General features: G+C 40.8%; 1 protein-coding gene across 1 annotated transcript; it reads right to left on the bottom strand.

Moving 5' to 3' along the window:
• Positions 1 to 1,331: 1,331 nt before the first annotated feature.
• Positions 1,332 to 13,830, bottom strand: PSMA6 (proteasome 20S subunit alpha 6). The gene is made up of 7 exons (XM_057428424.1): positions 13,716 to 13,830; positions 9,601 to 9,695; positions 8,201 to 8,282; positions 7,796 to 7,951; positions 5,753 to 5,931; positions 3,196 to 3,290; positions 1,332 to 1,540 (listed from the first exon to the last, which is right to left on the bottom strand). Exons 1-7 carry the CDS (start codon positions 13,789 to 13,791, stop codon positions 1,483 to 1,485), a joined length of 741 nt encoding a protein of 246 aa, XP_057284407.1. The 5' UTR covers positions 13,792 to 13,830; the 3' UTR covers positions 1,332 to 1,482.
• Between the last annotated feature and the right edge of the window lie 1,449 nt (positions 13,831 to 15,279).

The following is a 15,279-nucleotide window of genomic DNA, read 5'->3' on the forward strand; positions in this document are numbered from 1 at the left end:
TCTACTAAAATTTCAAGTTATTATACAAGTGGAGTATTAGGAAGAAAGGTCCTAAGAAGTTTCAGAAACTCAGCTGTCACTGACGGATGGAAAGACAGACCTTTCCAAATATGCCATTAGTCATGCCAACTGTTGCACAAAAGCACACAGAATTCGCAGACAATCAACCCAAACCCAGAACCAAGGGTAGCTTAACCTAGTCACCTATACTACACTATCTGACATGAGGGAAGCTGAAATTTGGAGGCACTAATGGAAATTCAGGAAGCTTTGTAAAGTCAACAGTTCACACTACATTTGAGTCTCCTCAACTCATTTATCACATAAGCTTAGCATTAGCTTTTATTAAAGCCACCAAACACAGAATTACAACTCCTTTACTACAACAAACTTGAAAAATACACATTCAAGGGGCTTTAACTGCAAAGCAAGAATTTTGGAGTAATTAAAGCAAATACAGGACTAGCATGACAGAACTGAAGGTAAAGAGGTAGGTTGTATTAGCTTGGCATTCTTCCAAGATGACTCCCACATCCACCCAGCAGCTAAAAATGTCTAGTAATCTTCCCTTTCTCCTCAGTGTCTCCTTCCTCATAACTTCATATCCCTTTTTGCTGCTGAGACTGAAACCTCTTCAGTTTCAGCAAAACAAAAATGCATTTTTCTTCACCTTGACTCTAATTTTGGCAGTTATCTTTTCTCCTAACCCAGAACTTCGAAGGAGCAATGGGAGTTCCTTCCCAGGCACAGTCTTGTTAATGGACTTTGTCTATCGCCCCATCCAGCCCCAACATTGCTTTCAGCGCTGCTCAATGCCTCAAAACCAGGTAGGTGACAGGCAGCCAAAATTGCAAAGGGTACTACATACACAATCTATTTCCCTAAATAAATGTTAGGTTCAAAGATCTTAATAGCAGACTTCTATTAAATTCACTACCTGCACCCCAAATAAATCGGTTTAAAGGAATGCACTGGGAACTGCAGCTCAAGTTTTTTCCTTTAACATTTCACCTATTATTCTCATACAAACCCGAGCAAATATTAATGATCATCTGAATTTCCCCACAGTTAAACCAGTAATGTTACAAGCCTTTCTGTATCAGGGCAAGAAGAGAATTTATCTCAAGACACACACACCACATAATCTGATATAAAACTTTACATCAGGAGCCAAATAGCTCAGATAAGAAATATCATGCAGAGTATAAAATTTCTCTTTAAATACAACTAAAAAGCAAGAAAAACCACAGAAACATTCAGTCATGAAGCATTTTGATAATAATTTCACAGAACTGAAAGTTAAAAAATTTACATTAAAAGGAGACACTAAGTATTTCAAAAACCTCTGTTTTATTTGTACAGAGTAAAATACATCATATAGTGAATACAGTTTTCCACCCATAATCTAAAGCCATTAATAAGTGTTTTCATTTCACCAAATAACCAGGCCAGAAGCACAGACAATGGAAATGGGAATGCTAATTAGTCTCTCTCTGCCAGAGCTACAAGGTGCACATCAATCTCTGCTTCTGTAAGGATCCTGAAAGAACAAAATGAAATCTTAAATAGCTTAAATGATTATTCACCTTAAACTCCAATATCATAAGCCAGTACCTACACATATAAGTTATATACAACGCATCTTTCACCCCTTTAAAAAGCCCTGATGTTAGGGCCACAGGCCAACATTCCAATTCATTTTAAAAACAAAGGAAGAATCAAAGGCACTAGAAAGCAAAGAGGTAACAAAAGGTAAAACAACATTCCTCATTCCTTATGACTAATATATTTGCAAGCTGGGACCTTGTGAGAAGAATAGCTATGGTAATTAGTATGATACTCCAAGGGGGACACAGGTTTTCACAGCCTTCTCCCTCTACTTGTTATTTATCCTTCCTGAAAAGGACATGGAATGGTAAGTGAAGGTTGCCAGAAAGCTAGCACTTGACCCTTGAGCAGCAGTAGAAAAAAGCAGTAATTCAGCTCCTTGCATGCTTTCTCAAAAAAGAAAAAAAAAAAAAATCTATGCTATTCTGTTGTCCTCAACACACACCAAATGCAAAACCACCTGTCATCACCATGTCAACTTTAAACACATTAGACTTAAAGCTTTGAAGCCTCTCTCCAGTCCCCACCTACCAAGTAGCTAAACCAAAGCAGCAGAGGACCTTCCTTCCCTACTTAGCTGTCCCTCTCTTCTCAATTTTTTAAAAATAGTATATACTAAAATGTATATAATTAAAAAAAAAAAACAACAAAACTGCACTCTTCTGCAGTAAGCCAGACTTACCTAAATTTTTGGTAATACACACCCAGACGGTCTTTTTGCATTAACAAAAAAGCCCCAGAATGTATTGTCCCACATTTCATGCATACTTCCATAGATACACATTGTGTTGTGCGAAGACCATCAGGGACACTGTATCTGACGTGAGGTATAGCCCTCAGCAGCAAGATTTCAGTTTGCTGCACACAGTGCACTGCACTCAGACTCAGGCAGTAACAGGGAAAGGAGAAAACAGCAGGCGTCTTGCTTTCATGCGAGGTGGGAATGCAGTGTACTCAGAAGGTAGAAGTTCAAGACAGTTTCATATCATTGCAGTGATTTTTAAACCCAGGATCTTTTAATCTTGCCAAATATATATAGCATTTCAAAGAATACAAATTCATAAGGTGTTAACTATATACTGGAGATGTTAAAAACGGCTGCAATTACAAGATGAGCAAGAGTAATTTAAAGATCCCATTTAGAAAAAGATAAAAAAACCTAAGTGATTTGCAAAATTTTCCCTTGTATAAAAACAGACTTCACTGTGTTAGTTGTCCTGACTATGATCTGGAAGTGGACTTCATATACTAGTACAAAGAAAAATCTTTATTCCTTTAAGCATGGAAAACCACCTATACCAGATGTAACTACATTTTAATCATCACATAAAGCAATACCCTTTTAAGAAACAAAAGATAATACTTTTGTTGACATCCTTTAACCTTGTCAAATGTTTTAAAAATGTGTTTTGTGCTATGTGTTTTTTAAGTGTTTTATATACCTACACATTTTGAAGAGTTACAAGAAAAAAAACATCAAGAACTTCAACTTCTTTTTTTTTCTTGACTTATCATTACAAAGAAGTTCAAACTAATTGCACACAACTAGAGAAACACACACCAAGTTTTATAACACTGATCACTTACCTGAATTTAGGATTTTCCACTGTAACTACACCAACTTCTATTTCTGAAGGTTTGAAATCAATGGATAGTACAGTAGACAGGCACGTTATTGCTGTCTGAAAGATGACAAAAACCCCTATCATTAAACAGAAAGCACTAAGGTTTGGTATTTTTTTTTAATAGACATAGCATTCACAACTACCCTTCCTTCTAGTTTTATTTCCTTCCACCTCAAAACCTTAGCTGAAAAGTTTCAAATAGTTTCCCCTTGTTATAGAATACAGTCCCATCCCAGTCCTCTCCCTAAAAACCCCAATCTACAGAAAACAGAGGGATATGTGGTTTTCATAACACAAAAACCCCACACAACAAAACCCAAACTTTGTCATGAGAAGATTAAAAGCCCAGATCCCAAAAAAAACATGTTTCATTAGTGGCAAATAATACAGACATCAGTATTACAGTCCAAAATTACCCAAAGCACATGTCACTTGTGTAGCTTCCATCTTGCCTTTTTCTTCTGGTAACTAAAATTATGTTGGCTGTTTTTAAAAGCTGTATTTCATCATGGCTTAACTTATGTTTTGTTGCACCCTAATCATCAACTGTTTTAAAAGGTGTTCTTTGTAACCTCGCTCATACTTAACCCTGCAGTAGGGTCATAATAATGCTACAGCTGTATCATTAAAATGATGATTGAGCACAAAAAGAAGTTTCATAGAACAGCTATATGGCTAGATGCTTATCAAATCAGTTATTTTGACATGCTGCCATTTAATACTGATCAGCAAAGTGTCAGTAAGTGTAGAACACCAGACAAGATAAAGTTTATTTTCAGTATGATAATATATTGATTCTGCAATATTTTTATAAGACTATATAAGATGTATTATCAGAAGGCTGCTAAGTTGTAAAAAAAACCCCACTAAACTAAGAAAATCCAAACCGAGTTCTTACCCTTGGAGCAGTACCTCTACTGCACCACAAGCTTTAAAAAAAAGAAAGGGAGCGTATGTGCGTGTGTGCAAAGAGCACAACAAAAACATGATTCTTGTTTCTGCTTGAGACTTGCTTCTCCATGTCACTGCCCACTTTTAGAGTAACAGTGTCTGATTCACAATCTCAGCACTTTTAAAAAGACAACAAAAGGTATAGAAGCGCATCCAGGATTTGACTGCCAGATTAATTACCAAGTACACATTTGCAGCATGCCATGGAGGTTTTATGAATTAAGAACAAGAAAATGAAGAGACTGTTTCATCTACCTCTCAACAAGAGGCATGCACAAAATAATCAAGCAGCATAGAAAAATGTGAAAAATATTTAGCCAGGATAAGAAAGGCTCTCTGAAATAACTGCAAATACATTCAATTTCAGTATGATATGATTATTTATCCCCTTCAGGATCAAAGCACTCACATACTAAGGAAATCAGTACTTACTAAGATATACACTTAAGCCTTATGAATTTATGCTGAAGAACTTTCTGGTTAAATGGTACTTTCACAGCAATGTAGATTTCACAAGTAATTTAGCTGAAGGTCTAAATCTGCAAAGCACTCACAGCTATCTCAATACAATAATCTTACAGGGGCATCAGTTGTTAGGATGTTACTCTACATTTCAACTGCTCATCTTGTGATGCAGGAAACGTAATAGAATCATAGAATAGTTAGGGTTGGAAAGGACCTTAAGATCATCCAGTTCCAACCCCCCTGCCATGGGCAGGGACACCTCACACTAAACCATGCCACCCAAGGCTTCATCCAACCTGGCCTTGAACACTGCCAGGGATGGAGCATTCACAACCTCCCTGGGCAACCCATTCCGGCACCTTACCACCCTTATAGTAAAGAATTTCTTCCTTATAGCCAATCTAAACTTCCCCTGTTTAAGTTTTAACCCATTACCCCTTGTCCTGTCACTACAGTCCCTAATGAAGAGTCCCTCCTCATCATCCTTATAAACACCCCTTCAGATACTGGAAAGCTGCTATGATTATGAGAGAAGTACAAGGCCTGGCAGGGGAAACAGGTATGCCACAAAAAAGGACTGTTTAGACAGATCTCTATAGCGTAAGTGAAAAATCAAGGATGATTTATAAACTAAGTTCATTAGCCTATTTTATAAGTGGGATACATCTTTTTAAAGGGCCCTGAACACCAGCTGTGATGCTTAGTGTGAGAACTGTTATGTTTACTAAACTGACAGACAAGCACTGCCATGTCCTGTTTGAAACGCTTTCTAACACAATGACTGTTTTAAGTGCCACTAAGTAGAAATTACACTGGTATCCCCAGAATCAAGCATTGTAGTAACCAATCACCCGCTACAGTGGAAGTACTAGAATTATAGATTCTGCTTCAGCTAACGTAAAGCAGATTCGATGACCATTCAAACATTTGCAGAATACCTCCAAAAGATTCTCTGGTTAGAGCAGCTGTATTTGCTCTGGCAGCAATACAGAACTGTAAGAAAACAGGAAATGCCTCACTGCATTCCTCTGCATCTAAAGCCTACACACAGCGTGTTCATTAAAAATACTTTAACAGATCTTTAATTCCTTCTGCTGCCCTACCTCTACTGTTTGGTCATATGTCCAATCAAATTTCTTCTTTACTTTCTTTTCAAGGAAACTGGTTGACTCTGTCTGCTTTACTCCTGCAGCTGTGGCCTTGAATCCACAGTAGTAACCTGCTGGATCACACTTGTATACCTGAGGGCCATGTTCTTCATCGATACCAATCAAAATCATACCTTGAAGAGAAAATTTGTTAATTTATTTCTTACCCCAATTTTAGCAATTTCATTAAGCTAAAGAACAGACTAGATACTCCCCCGCCCGTGAAAATCGTGCATGCACAGCAGTACATTTTTGGGAACCAGTCCCATCCCAAGAGCTGCGATTTCCTCTTTATCTCCAATTCGCCATTTGTTACCAGCATCTTCTGAACACGCATGCAACTCCATTTAGTGCAAACTAGATTTCTGTCATTACCAAAGAAGGCTCCTCATTAAATGTAGAAACAGTTTTGCCATGTGTGTAGAGAACCACAAAGTCAGGAAAAGACTATTCAGCCCCAATACAAAGTTAACCCAGCCACGATTCACATCCTGCTTACCATATGGCACTTTTAAAAGTGTAAACAATAGTTCTATTAACAGGTGCTTTCCACCAGAAAGCAACTTTACAAATATATTGAAATTAATGGAAATATTAAAAGATCAATTTTAGATTTCTTGACTGCAATCCTGAAAAGCTCTGCATTACATCCCTTTTCCTCTTCTCTTCATACTAAAAAAAAAAAAAAAATCTGGAAAAATAGTGGAATGTGGAAATAACAGAACATAGAACTGAGTCTTTGAAGATCATCTGATTAAGTGCTTCAAGTTGGATGCGACAAACTGGTCGCATCACTGAAATGCATCTATGTTCACCCACACTTCTAGATTTGTATAGACCCAACAGGCATGTTAAAAATAACTCAAAAGCAAAACAACAACAAAAAAATCCCAGAACAGGATTAAGGTTTTAAATAATTTTTACTTTACACTTGTGAAACTCTTAACTAGTAGTTACAGCTGATAAGCTTGAGCCGCTATTACTACAACAGATAAACAATCTCCCAGCATCTTTTCAAAAAAACCTAAAGGAGAATTAAGATATTTTCTTTCATCTACTTAAAAATAAAAAACAAAAAAAAAAAAACCCCAACACCAAAAATCACTTTCCAGTAGTATGAAGGCATGGGGAAATACCAAGGGAAGAAAGAAACAATCATTCCTGAACATCACAAACATAGGAAAATTGCCCCATCATGGAAACCGTGGTGCAACCATGACTGTTACTTCTGTAGTGAGAAGTGCTGGTGCCTACTACGATTACGAGAAGTGATTCACCAATTCTGAAACTATTCCACTTAGTGGAGAGAAGAGAAAAAAAATTAAAAAATAATAAAAAATAATAATAAAAAAAAAACAACCAAAAAAACACCAAAACCCACCCCCCCCCCCAAAAAAAAACAACCCAAAACCCACCAAGCAAGCAAAAAGAAACCCAGACAGTCTAACGGTACAGTTATAATTTGCCCACAGCCAAATGTAAGAGAAAAAACAAGCCAGAACCAACCTCAGAACACACAGATGACCAGGAATACCTACAAAAACCAACTCTGCACACATCTGTGTAATTTAAGCTGCATCTGCTGTTATTATACAAGACTGATGCAGAAATGCTTGCATGTGAAATATTTTTAAGCACTTCTCTACATTACATATATCATGGTTAAGAGAAAAAATCATGCAGATTTTCATCCTTAATCTGCATGATTAAGATGCAGAAAATCTGCACAAGCACAGCCCCAGAAGCCAAGGTGAAATAGGACTGCACATTTTAAAGATGCTAAATCATTTACTCCAATTCAAATGCTGACTCAACGGCAAAGTCATGGCTCCAATTCAAGACTTCCAACACTGCTCTCTCATTTGGCTGTTCATCCCTCTTACTTATTCAGTTACATCTGTATCTTGCACAACTTGAAAATGGGTGAGAATTTCTTATACTTTAAGTTGCAAGCTTAGACAAGAAACAGAAAAGATTAATTTCATACACTATACTTACAGCAACCAAGAGGCCTCATTTCAGCATTTTGTGTATAGACCTGAGAAATATCTGCAATCCTTTTACACAGCATATCCACAGGGATGTCATAGCCATACTTGTACTTCCAGTTAGCAGCCTCATAGCGAGCTCTCTGCACCTGAGATCTGCTGTCAGCTAGACAGGAAGAACCAATATTAATTTCACTGAACTTGAAATTGTACCATGTTTATTGCTAGCATCACTTGAGAATGCAAATTCCAGGGTCAACCTTAAGTCACCTTTACATGCATATATCAGAACTAGACAAGTTTTCCAAAACCAGACTGAGTGGAACAAATCTCCTAGAGCACTCATTTGTTTTATCTGACGCAAAGTTGGCAAACTACACGCTTCAGATACTTAAAAAGATAGTGAAATAAATACCTGTCATTCCTGTCATCACACAGCCAATGTTTTCAGTAATTCTGAATAAATGAGTCACTGTGTTGGAATCCAGTAACTTGTCCTAAAGACGAAACAGAAATAAACTAATAGAAAACACTGTCCTTTGAGTAAAAAAAAAAAACCAAAACCCTGAACAAACCAACCCCAAAAACCAGACTTGGAATACTCCTGTATCTACAGAAAAGCCCAAAAGGATCAACTAACAGCTAAAAATTGCCTTTCAGTCTCACCACTACTTACTGCTACAGGCATGAAAAGAAATAGGAGAATAGGGAAGATAAAACTGTAACATCTGGAAAAGGATGACAGCTACAGCATGACCAACATCAAAGTCCTTTTCCCTTTGAAAAAAAACTTTGAAAACACAAAATACAAAAACTTGTGCTTGTGCCTTCATTTTAGCTGAGATAGAGTAAATTTCCTTCCTAGTAGCTGGTGCAGTGCTGTGTTTTGGCTTTAGTCTGAGAACAATGCTGACAACATGCCAATATTTTAGTTGTTGCTCAGCAGCGCTTACCTTGATCAAGGACTTTTCAATGTCTCATGCTCTGCCAGTGAGGAGGGGCACAAGAAGCCAAGAGAGAGCAGAGACAGGGCACCTGACCCAAGCTAGTCAAAAGGATATTCCTTACTACAGTGTCATGCTCAGTATATAAAGCTGGGGGAGTTGGCCAGGAGTGGCTGACTGCTGCCTGGGAACAACCTGGGCATCTTCCTTGGAGGGGGTGGGGTTTATTCCTTTCTCTATTTTCTATTATTATTGTATTATATTTTACTTTTATTTTTCAATTATTAAACTGTTCTTACCTCAACCCATGAGTTTTTACATTTTATTACCAATTCTCTTCGCCATCCCACTGGGGGCTGGGGAGGGAATGAGGGTGAATGAGCAGCTGCATGGTACCTAGTTACTGTCTGGGCTCAAAGCACAACAGCTCCTATTGCATACTTTCCTTCAAACACAAGGTTTTCCTGCTTTGTCATCACCACTCTGCTGAAATGCTCATGAAATAGTTCTACTTGCTATTGGTACAATGTCTGAGTGGGAATTAAAGAAATCATGAAACTGATTATGGACCTTACTGCCCTTACAAGCCAGAGAAATGCATGTATGTATGTACAGCAGGACCAACTTCGTGTTTTAGCTTCATCCCTCCCACAACTAAAGGGAAAACCAGTACTTACAGTACTTAGTGAAGAAATGTACAATTGAACACTAAATGGAGCTAGAACTTGTAATAAGCAGAGTGATAGTAAGATAATCAATCCAAGCAGCAATACAGGTCAGTGGTAATCAATATAATATCAAAGTCTCACCTCCCACACCTTTTTTCTCATCTCCTTCCAGTCCCCCCCACTCCCAAAACCAATCTACTTACAGGTACTTTCTTCTGTGTTACAATTACTGCAGAATCTTTCCCACGAACAGCAACAGATGTAAGTCCACCTTGGTTTATGGCCTTAAACGCATATTCTAGAAAAATATGTAAATGTTAATTAAAAAACAGTGTTAGAGATACCAGAACAATTAAGTCTGACACCTTCCCCTAACATAGAAATCTCACCAAGTTCTGGCTTTTTTAATACTTTAATACTTCACAACACTTGGTGTCTTTAAGGTCTTTAGTAAAATGCATATAAGTTTCTGATCGGAATTGAGAATTGAATTAATTGACTCTCTTCACAAAACCACTACCACTGCTTCCTTCAAATATTTCTAGTAACTTGCCTTTTTGTTCAGTTGGAATGCTTAAAAGCAACAGGATTTATTTTAAAACAAAGCAGTTGTGCTGTCCTTAACCAAAGTGGTCCAACCTTTACCTACAGTAACTGCAAATCCTCAGTGTTTTTTAACATGCAGAAGCTTAGTATTTCAAGCATTGTTATCACTGCAAAGATGTAATTTTTCTTTTGTAGATTTTAACTGATACAGATGAAAACAGAAATGATGGACCAGGCACAGAAGATGGGGTTTAACCTTACTATCACATTTTCTAACTTGACATTCAAACCCTGCAATGCTTTTGTTCACTTTTGAAAATGAAACCTATGCACATCCCAACTAAACAGCATTATTCAGATAAATATAATGGATTATGATTTACTTTATGTGATCCATGAAATAAATTTCCCTTGATTAATGGTTTCAAAAGCCTCAGGAACAACAACTTTATAGATTATTTATCCAGCAATATATGATAAACGTACAAAACTTCCTACTATCTGGTTAGCAGAGGCAGGTTTCAGGCTGCAGCTAAATGCGGATGAATTCTCTCTTAGCTATGTGAATGAAACTTGAATTTAGAATATGTCTAGATGCTAAAACTATCTTCTAAAATAGGGGAGGCAAGAAACTCATCTGTTTTAAAAGTTGCATTCAGATCTATGGAAGAGACTGCACAAGAGAAGAGGAATAATCTGAAAATTACAACCTACTCTTGCAATACCAGGGTCTTGATGTTCAATCTGCTGAGTCAGTGTTGTGGAAGAGCTGACTGCCATGTATTCACAGCACTGTATTTATTACTTACAGGCACCAGAGCATTTACTGGTTACCCAAACATGCCATAAGGAATGTTCTCCCTTTCTGCTAGATGCACAACTCCACTCACCTGTTCACTTGCCTTCCCCAGGATGACCAGTGCTAGCCTGCAGCAAAGCACAGAACCCAGTGAGACATAAACTAGTACTGCCCACAGCCTAGTCATGTTTGAAGCCCCAGGCCAGGGCTCTGCAACACTTTTTTATCTGTGTGTACAAATACCTGAAGGGAGGGTGTGAAGACAGACAGAGCCAGGCTCTTTCCAGTGGTGCCCAGGGACATGACCAGAAACAATGTGCACAAACACGGTGGAGTCCATCTGAACACGAGGAAACACTTTTTTACTGTGAAGGTGACCAAGCACTGGCACAGGTTGTGGAGTCTCCCTCCTTGGAAACATTTAAAAGCTGTCCGGGGGTGGTCCTGAGCAACCGGCTCTATGTGACCCTGCTTGAGCAGGGGTTTGGACCAGATGATCCCCAGAGTTCCCTTCCAACCTCAACCATTCTGTGGGAGCAGGAATAGGTGCCCTCACAAACTGGCTTTGCTCACAAGTAGTGACAATCAGGGTTGTTGACTGAACCGTGGTCCCCTCTTGCGCCATTCTTAGTATCATCTGCATTGCTCAGTTTTCAGAAGCAAGCCAAAAAGTGAAGTGGCTCTTAAAGTATACCCAATGCAAATGGCTAGTGGTGTTTTAAGTCTGTTTTCTGCTACTTTAAGTATTTCAGTAGCACTGCATATGTTTTCTGAGAAGAGCCATCCCTCGCTATTCCCTGAAAACATCACAAACACTCACAAATTTGACCATAATTATTTTCTTCACCTACCAAAATCCCACTTAGATGAAGCACCACACTTGAAGACAGGAACTAATAGGTGGCAAGATAACACTGATGCTCTGAGGGATTTTAACAAAAGCAATAAGAAACACATACAAAATAACTTATACTTTTCTAATACATCTATGTTGTGATAGACACTGGATCAGTGTAGTGATAGGGGTAATGGGTTTAAACTTAAACAGGGGAAGTTCAGGTTAGATATAAGGAAGAAGTTCCTTACTGCGAGGGTGGTGAGGCACTGGAACTGGTTGCCCAAAGAAGTGGTAAATGCTCCATTCCTGGCGGCGTTCAAAGCCAGACTTGACAGAGCCTTGGGTGACATGGTCAGGGTGAAGCACTGCCCATAGCAGGGGGGTTGGAACTAGATGATCTTAAGGTCCTTTCCAACCCTAACTATTCTATGATTCTATAATATGAGATCACTTTAAAGGCACATGAGCTTCACAAGGGAAGGGAGGGAAGAAAGGCAGCTAGATTCTGATATTTGACCAAAAGCAAATGTGAGCTTTCTGCCCATGCGGTGGCTAAATACTGACCTACAGAGACACTAATGTGGCACCATGCCAGAGTTACCAGCCTGGCAGTGGGAAAAGTGAGCTCATTCTTGCTTGAAGTTAACTATGCACATCTATGTATTTTAATTCTCACAGCATATTAGTACTTAAAATATCTTTAAGACAGCTTCAGGCTGTGTGCAGAAGTTCTCAAATACACGTGCAGAGACTTGGTTCTATGAAGCCGGTAAAAACTATGGAGGGAATGCACGTCTTTCATACATTAACTTAATTGCTGAATACACCCAGGAGGTAGAAAACTAAGGCTCGGTTTCCTCTACTACAGGATGCAGAAACCATTCCCAACACAAAGTATGAAACAGAGAACAGCCAGAAAGGTGATGCAGACCAACCAGCCTGTTCTAATGGCAACAGAAGGTTAGAACCACTGACATCCTCTATGAGGAAGTACCGTCCCTACCATCCATATGTAGGAGGCTTACTATGCAAGTCACACACAAGCCTTATACAAACTCCAGGTACCTAGCTACCTGCGTATAGACACCACAGGCACTTTCCTAGTTGCTCCTTGGGAAAAAGTCTGCTCAAGCCTGGGCTGCCAGCCCATGAAGCCTATTTCACATAGCCTTCTTCCTGAAAACTCAAGGGCAGACACAAAAGAAACTACTGACTGCCATGGAAAATTCATGCAGCCTGGTCCTAGCAACCTCCTTTGCTGGAGAACAGATGGCAGTATGGACATGCCACACAGTGAAGCCACTGCAGCTGGGGAAGAACCACTAAGCTCCAGGGAAAAAAGGTATCAGGATGATGTCACCAGAACAATTCATCTGGCCCTGTTACGAGGATCCTCCAGCTCCACCCTCAGTGAACTGTCCTGAGAGACTGCAAGTTGACTATGCTGGTATAAAGTATTCTGCAGAAGGAGCATCATAAGGCTCTTCTGCAGAACCTGGTACACTGTAAAAATAAGAATAAAAGGCTTAAGCCTACAGCGGCTACAGGAAGAAGCAAGATGAACCTACGCTGCAGCTTAACTGCAGAATGCTCAAAGATGCCTGGAAATAAAGGATGCTTGCTGCTGTCTCACAGGCCATGATGCACAGAACACATTGCACTCAGGTGTAACAGGACAGAGCATGGGTTATCTCCAAAACCTGGCTTTGTTACTCTGGCATGCAGGATTTGAGGCAGCTCAAGTCCTAATTCAAACAGCTATATAAGTTCATAGGTTCCAAAACACAATGCTTGTAAGTTTGGCAAGAGAAACTACAAAAAAAAAAGAAATAAAGACACTTCAGGGAGAGCAAACAGGCAGTTTCCCAGGCCCCCAAGGCGGCACGGCCGTGACCGCAGCTGCTCCCGGCTCCCACCGGGCTTCTCCCCGCACACCGCGGGGCCAGGCAGAGCGGGAACCGAGACACCTTGGCCGCGGGCAGCGCCACACTCCCACCTCCCCAGAGGCAGCCAGGCTCGGCGGAGGCAGGCTCTCCGGGCCGGTGCGGCCCCGCTCGGCGGGAAGCGGCGCGGGCAGGCCGACCCCGTGACGGGGCAATTCAGCAGCAGCAGCATCCCCGTATCCGGACACCCACCGACTTGGTAGAGGCGCCCCTCGGGCGAGAAGATGGTGATGTGACGGTCGAAACCGGCGCTGGAGCCTCGGGACATGGCGGGCAGTGTGAGGAGGGGCGGGGCGGGGCGGCGCGACCGAGGGGCTCACAGCGTGCAGGGCCCCACCGACACCGCACACACAGCACCCGGCGGAGAACTTCCGGGTCACACGAGCCGCGCAAACGCAGAGGCGTGCTCCACTCGCGCACCGTCACGCTCCATCACCCTCACCGCGCACGCGCGAACTCGGCGGCCCTTCTTCCCATCCCGCCTCCGGCCGTCGGAGTGGGCAGGCATGCGTGAGGCTGAGGGCCATCCTATCGCGATATGTCATCTGTGTCGTGAGAGAAACGCAGCAGCTGTGAGTTTAACCAGAGGGGCTGCGAGGGGGAAGGGCCTGGGAGCTGGCTGAACTGTTTCTGATTCATCGAAAAAGCGAAACGCGCCCTACTTGCGCTAGAGAACACGCACGGGAACGGCAGAAGACGGAGAAAAGAACCTTCAGGAGCCAGCCAGGGAAGCACAACCGCGCTTCGTTTTCTAAGCACAGTATTTCCACGTCTCCTCCTCAATGAGTGTAGGTTTAAAGCACAGGGATACACTGACCTCAAAACCCGCGTTTAAGATACTCGTAATGAGGAATCGTTGCCGCAGCTGCATTATAATGTGGTGGTTAAAAGATTCTTTTTAATCGGTGTCCAGAACAAAGGGAAATTCCCCAAGTTTAAACTCGAGAATATACGCTCCTTTTGCCTTTCAGCTTCTTGGATTTCCCCTGCTCCCTGTGGGAAGGCTGTTAGAGTCGGTTATCAAAAGAGTTCAAAACTCTGTGTTTTGATAGCCACACCTCTGTTTTAAAAGATGTTAGATGAGCTTACTTTCTGTTGGAACAGCAGATCACAGGTGCATTTTGTGTGTGCCCTACGTCAAGAGTCTGCTTGAATATTTCAGTATATTTTACCTTGCTTTCTAATCTCCTTATTTATTACAGGACACAGAGTTTGTCTCCTGTGTTAGGGAAGCACTTTGTGGGCAGGCATGAAGTGTTTAAAACTGTGACGCTTCTCACTGGAACATGGAGAACATGAAAATGCAAGATGGTCTCTGCTGGGTCAGAGGCAAAGTCTCCACAGCCCTATGCTCCATGTCCAGATGTGAATGCCCAAGAAGTGTTAAGGCTAATGAGGCACTCCCTGTGTCTCCAGCTGTCTGGAGGGACTTCCCAAGGCAGAGATTGTGTCTGGTTATTTAATAAACTATGCTGGATTTGTCTTTCATGAACTTGCTGGTCTCTCCCTGAACTCAGATGAACTTCTTGTATCCATAATGTGCCATGGCAAAGAGTTGCTCAGCATAACGTTCTGTGTTGTCTGGTTTCATCTGAAGCCTCACCTTTTATCTGAAACTTCTATCTACCAGGACCATGTGGCGCCACTTTTGTAAGACACAATAATTAAACAATCCCCATGCATCCCTTCCACAATACTCATGCGTCTTATGGCCTCTACATCTCTCAAAGACCTGTTTCTCCAGGGTGAAGATTTC

Source organism: Pezoporus wallicus, unplaced genomic scaffold (assembly GCF_028554395.1).
Source record: "Pezoporus wallicus isolate ANWC-B61680 ecotype Strahan unplaced genomic scaffold, APGP_CSIRO_Pwel_v1 contig_3486, whole genome shotgun sequence".
NCBI classification, from domain to species: domain Eukaryota; kingdom Metazoa; phylum Chordata; class Aves; order Psittaciformes; family Psittacidae; genus Pezoporus; species Pezoporus wallicus.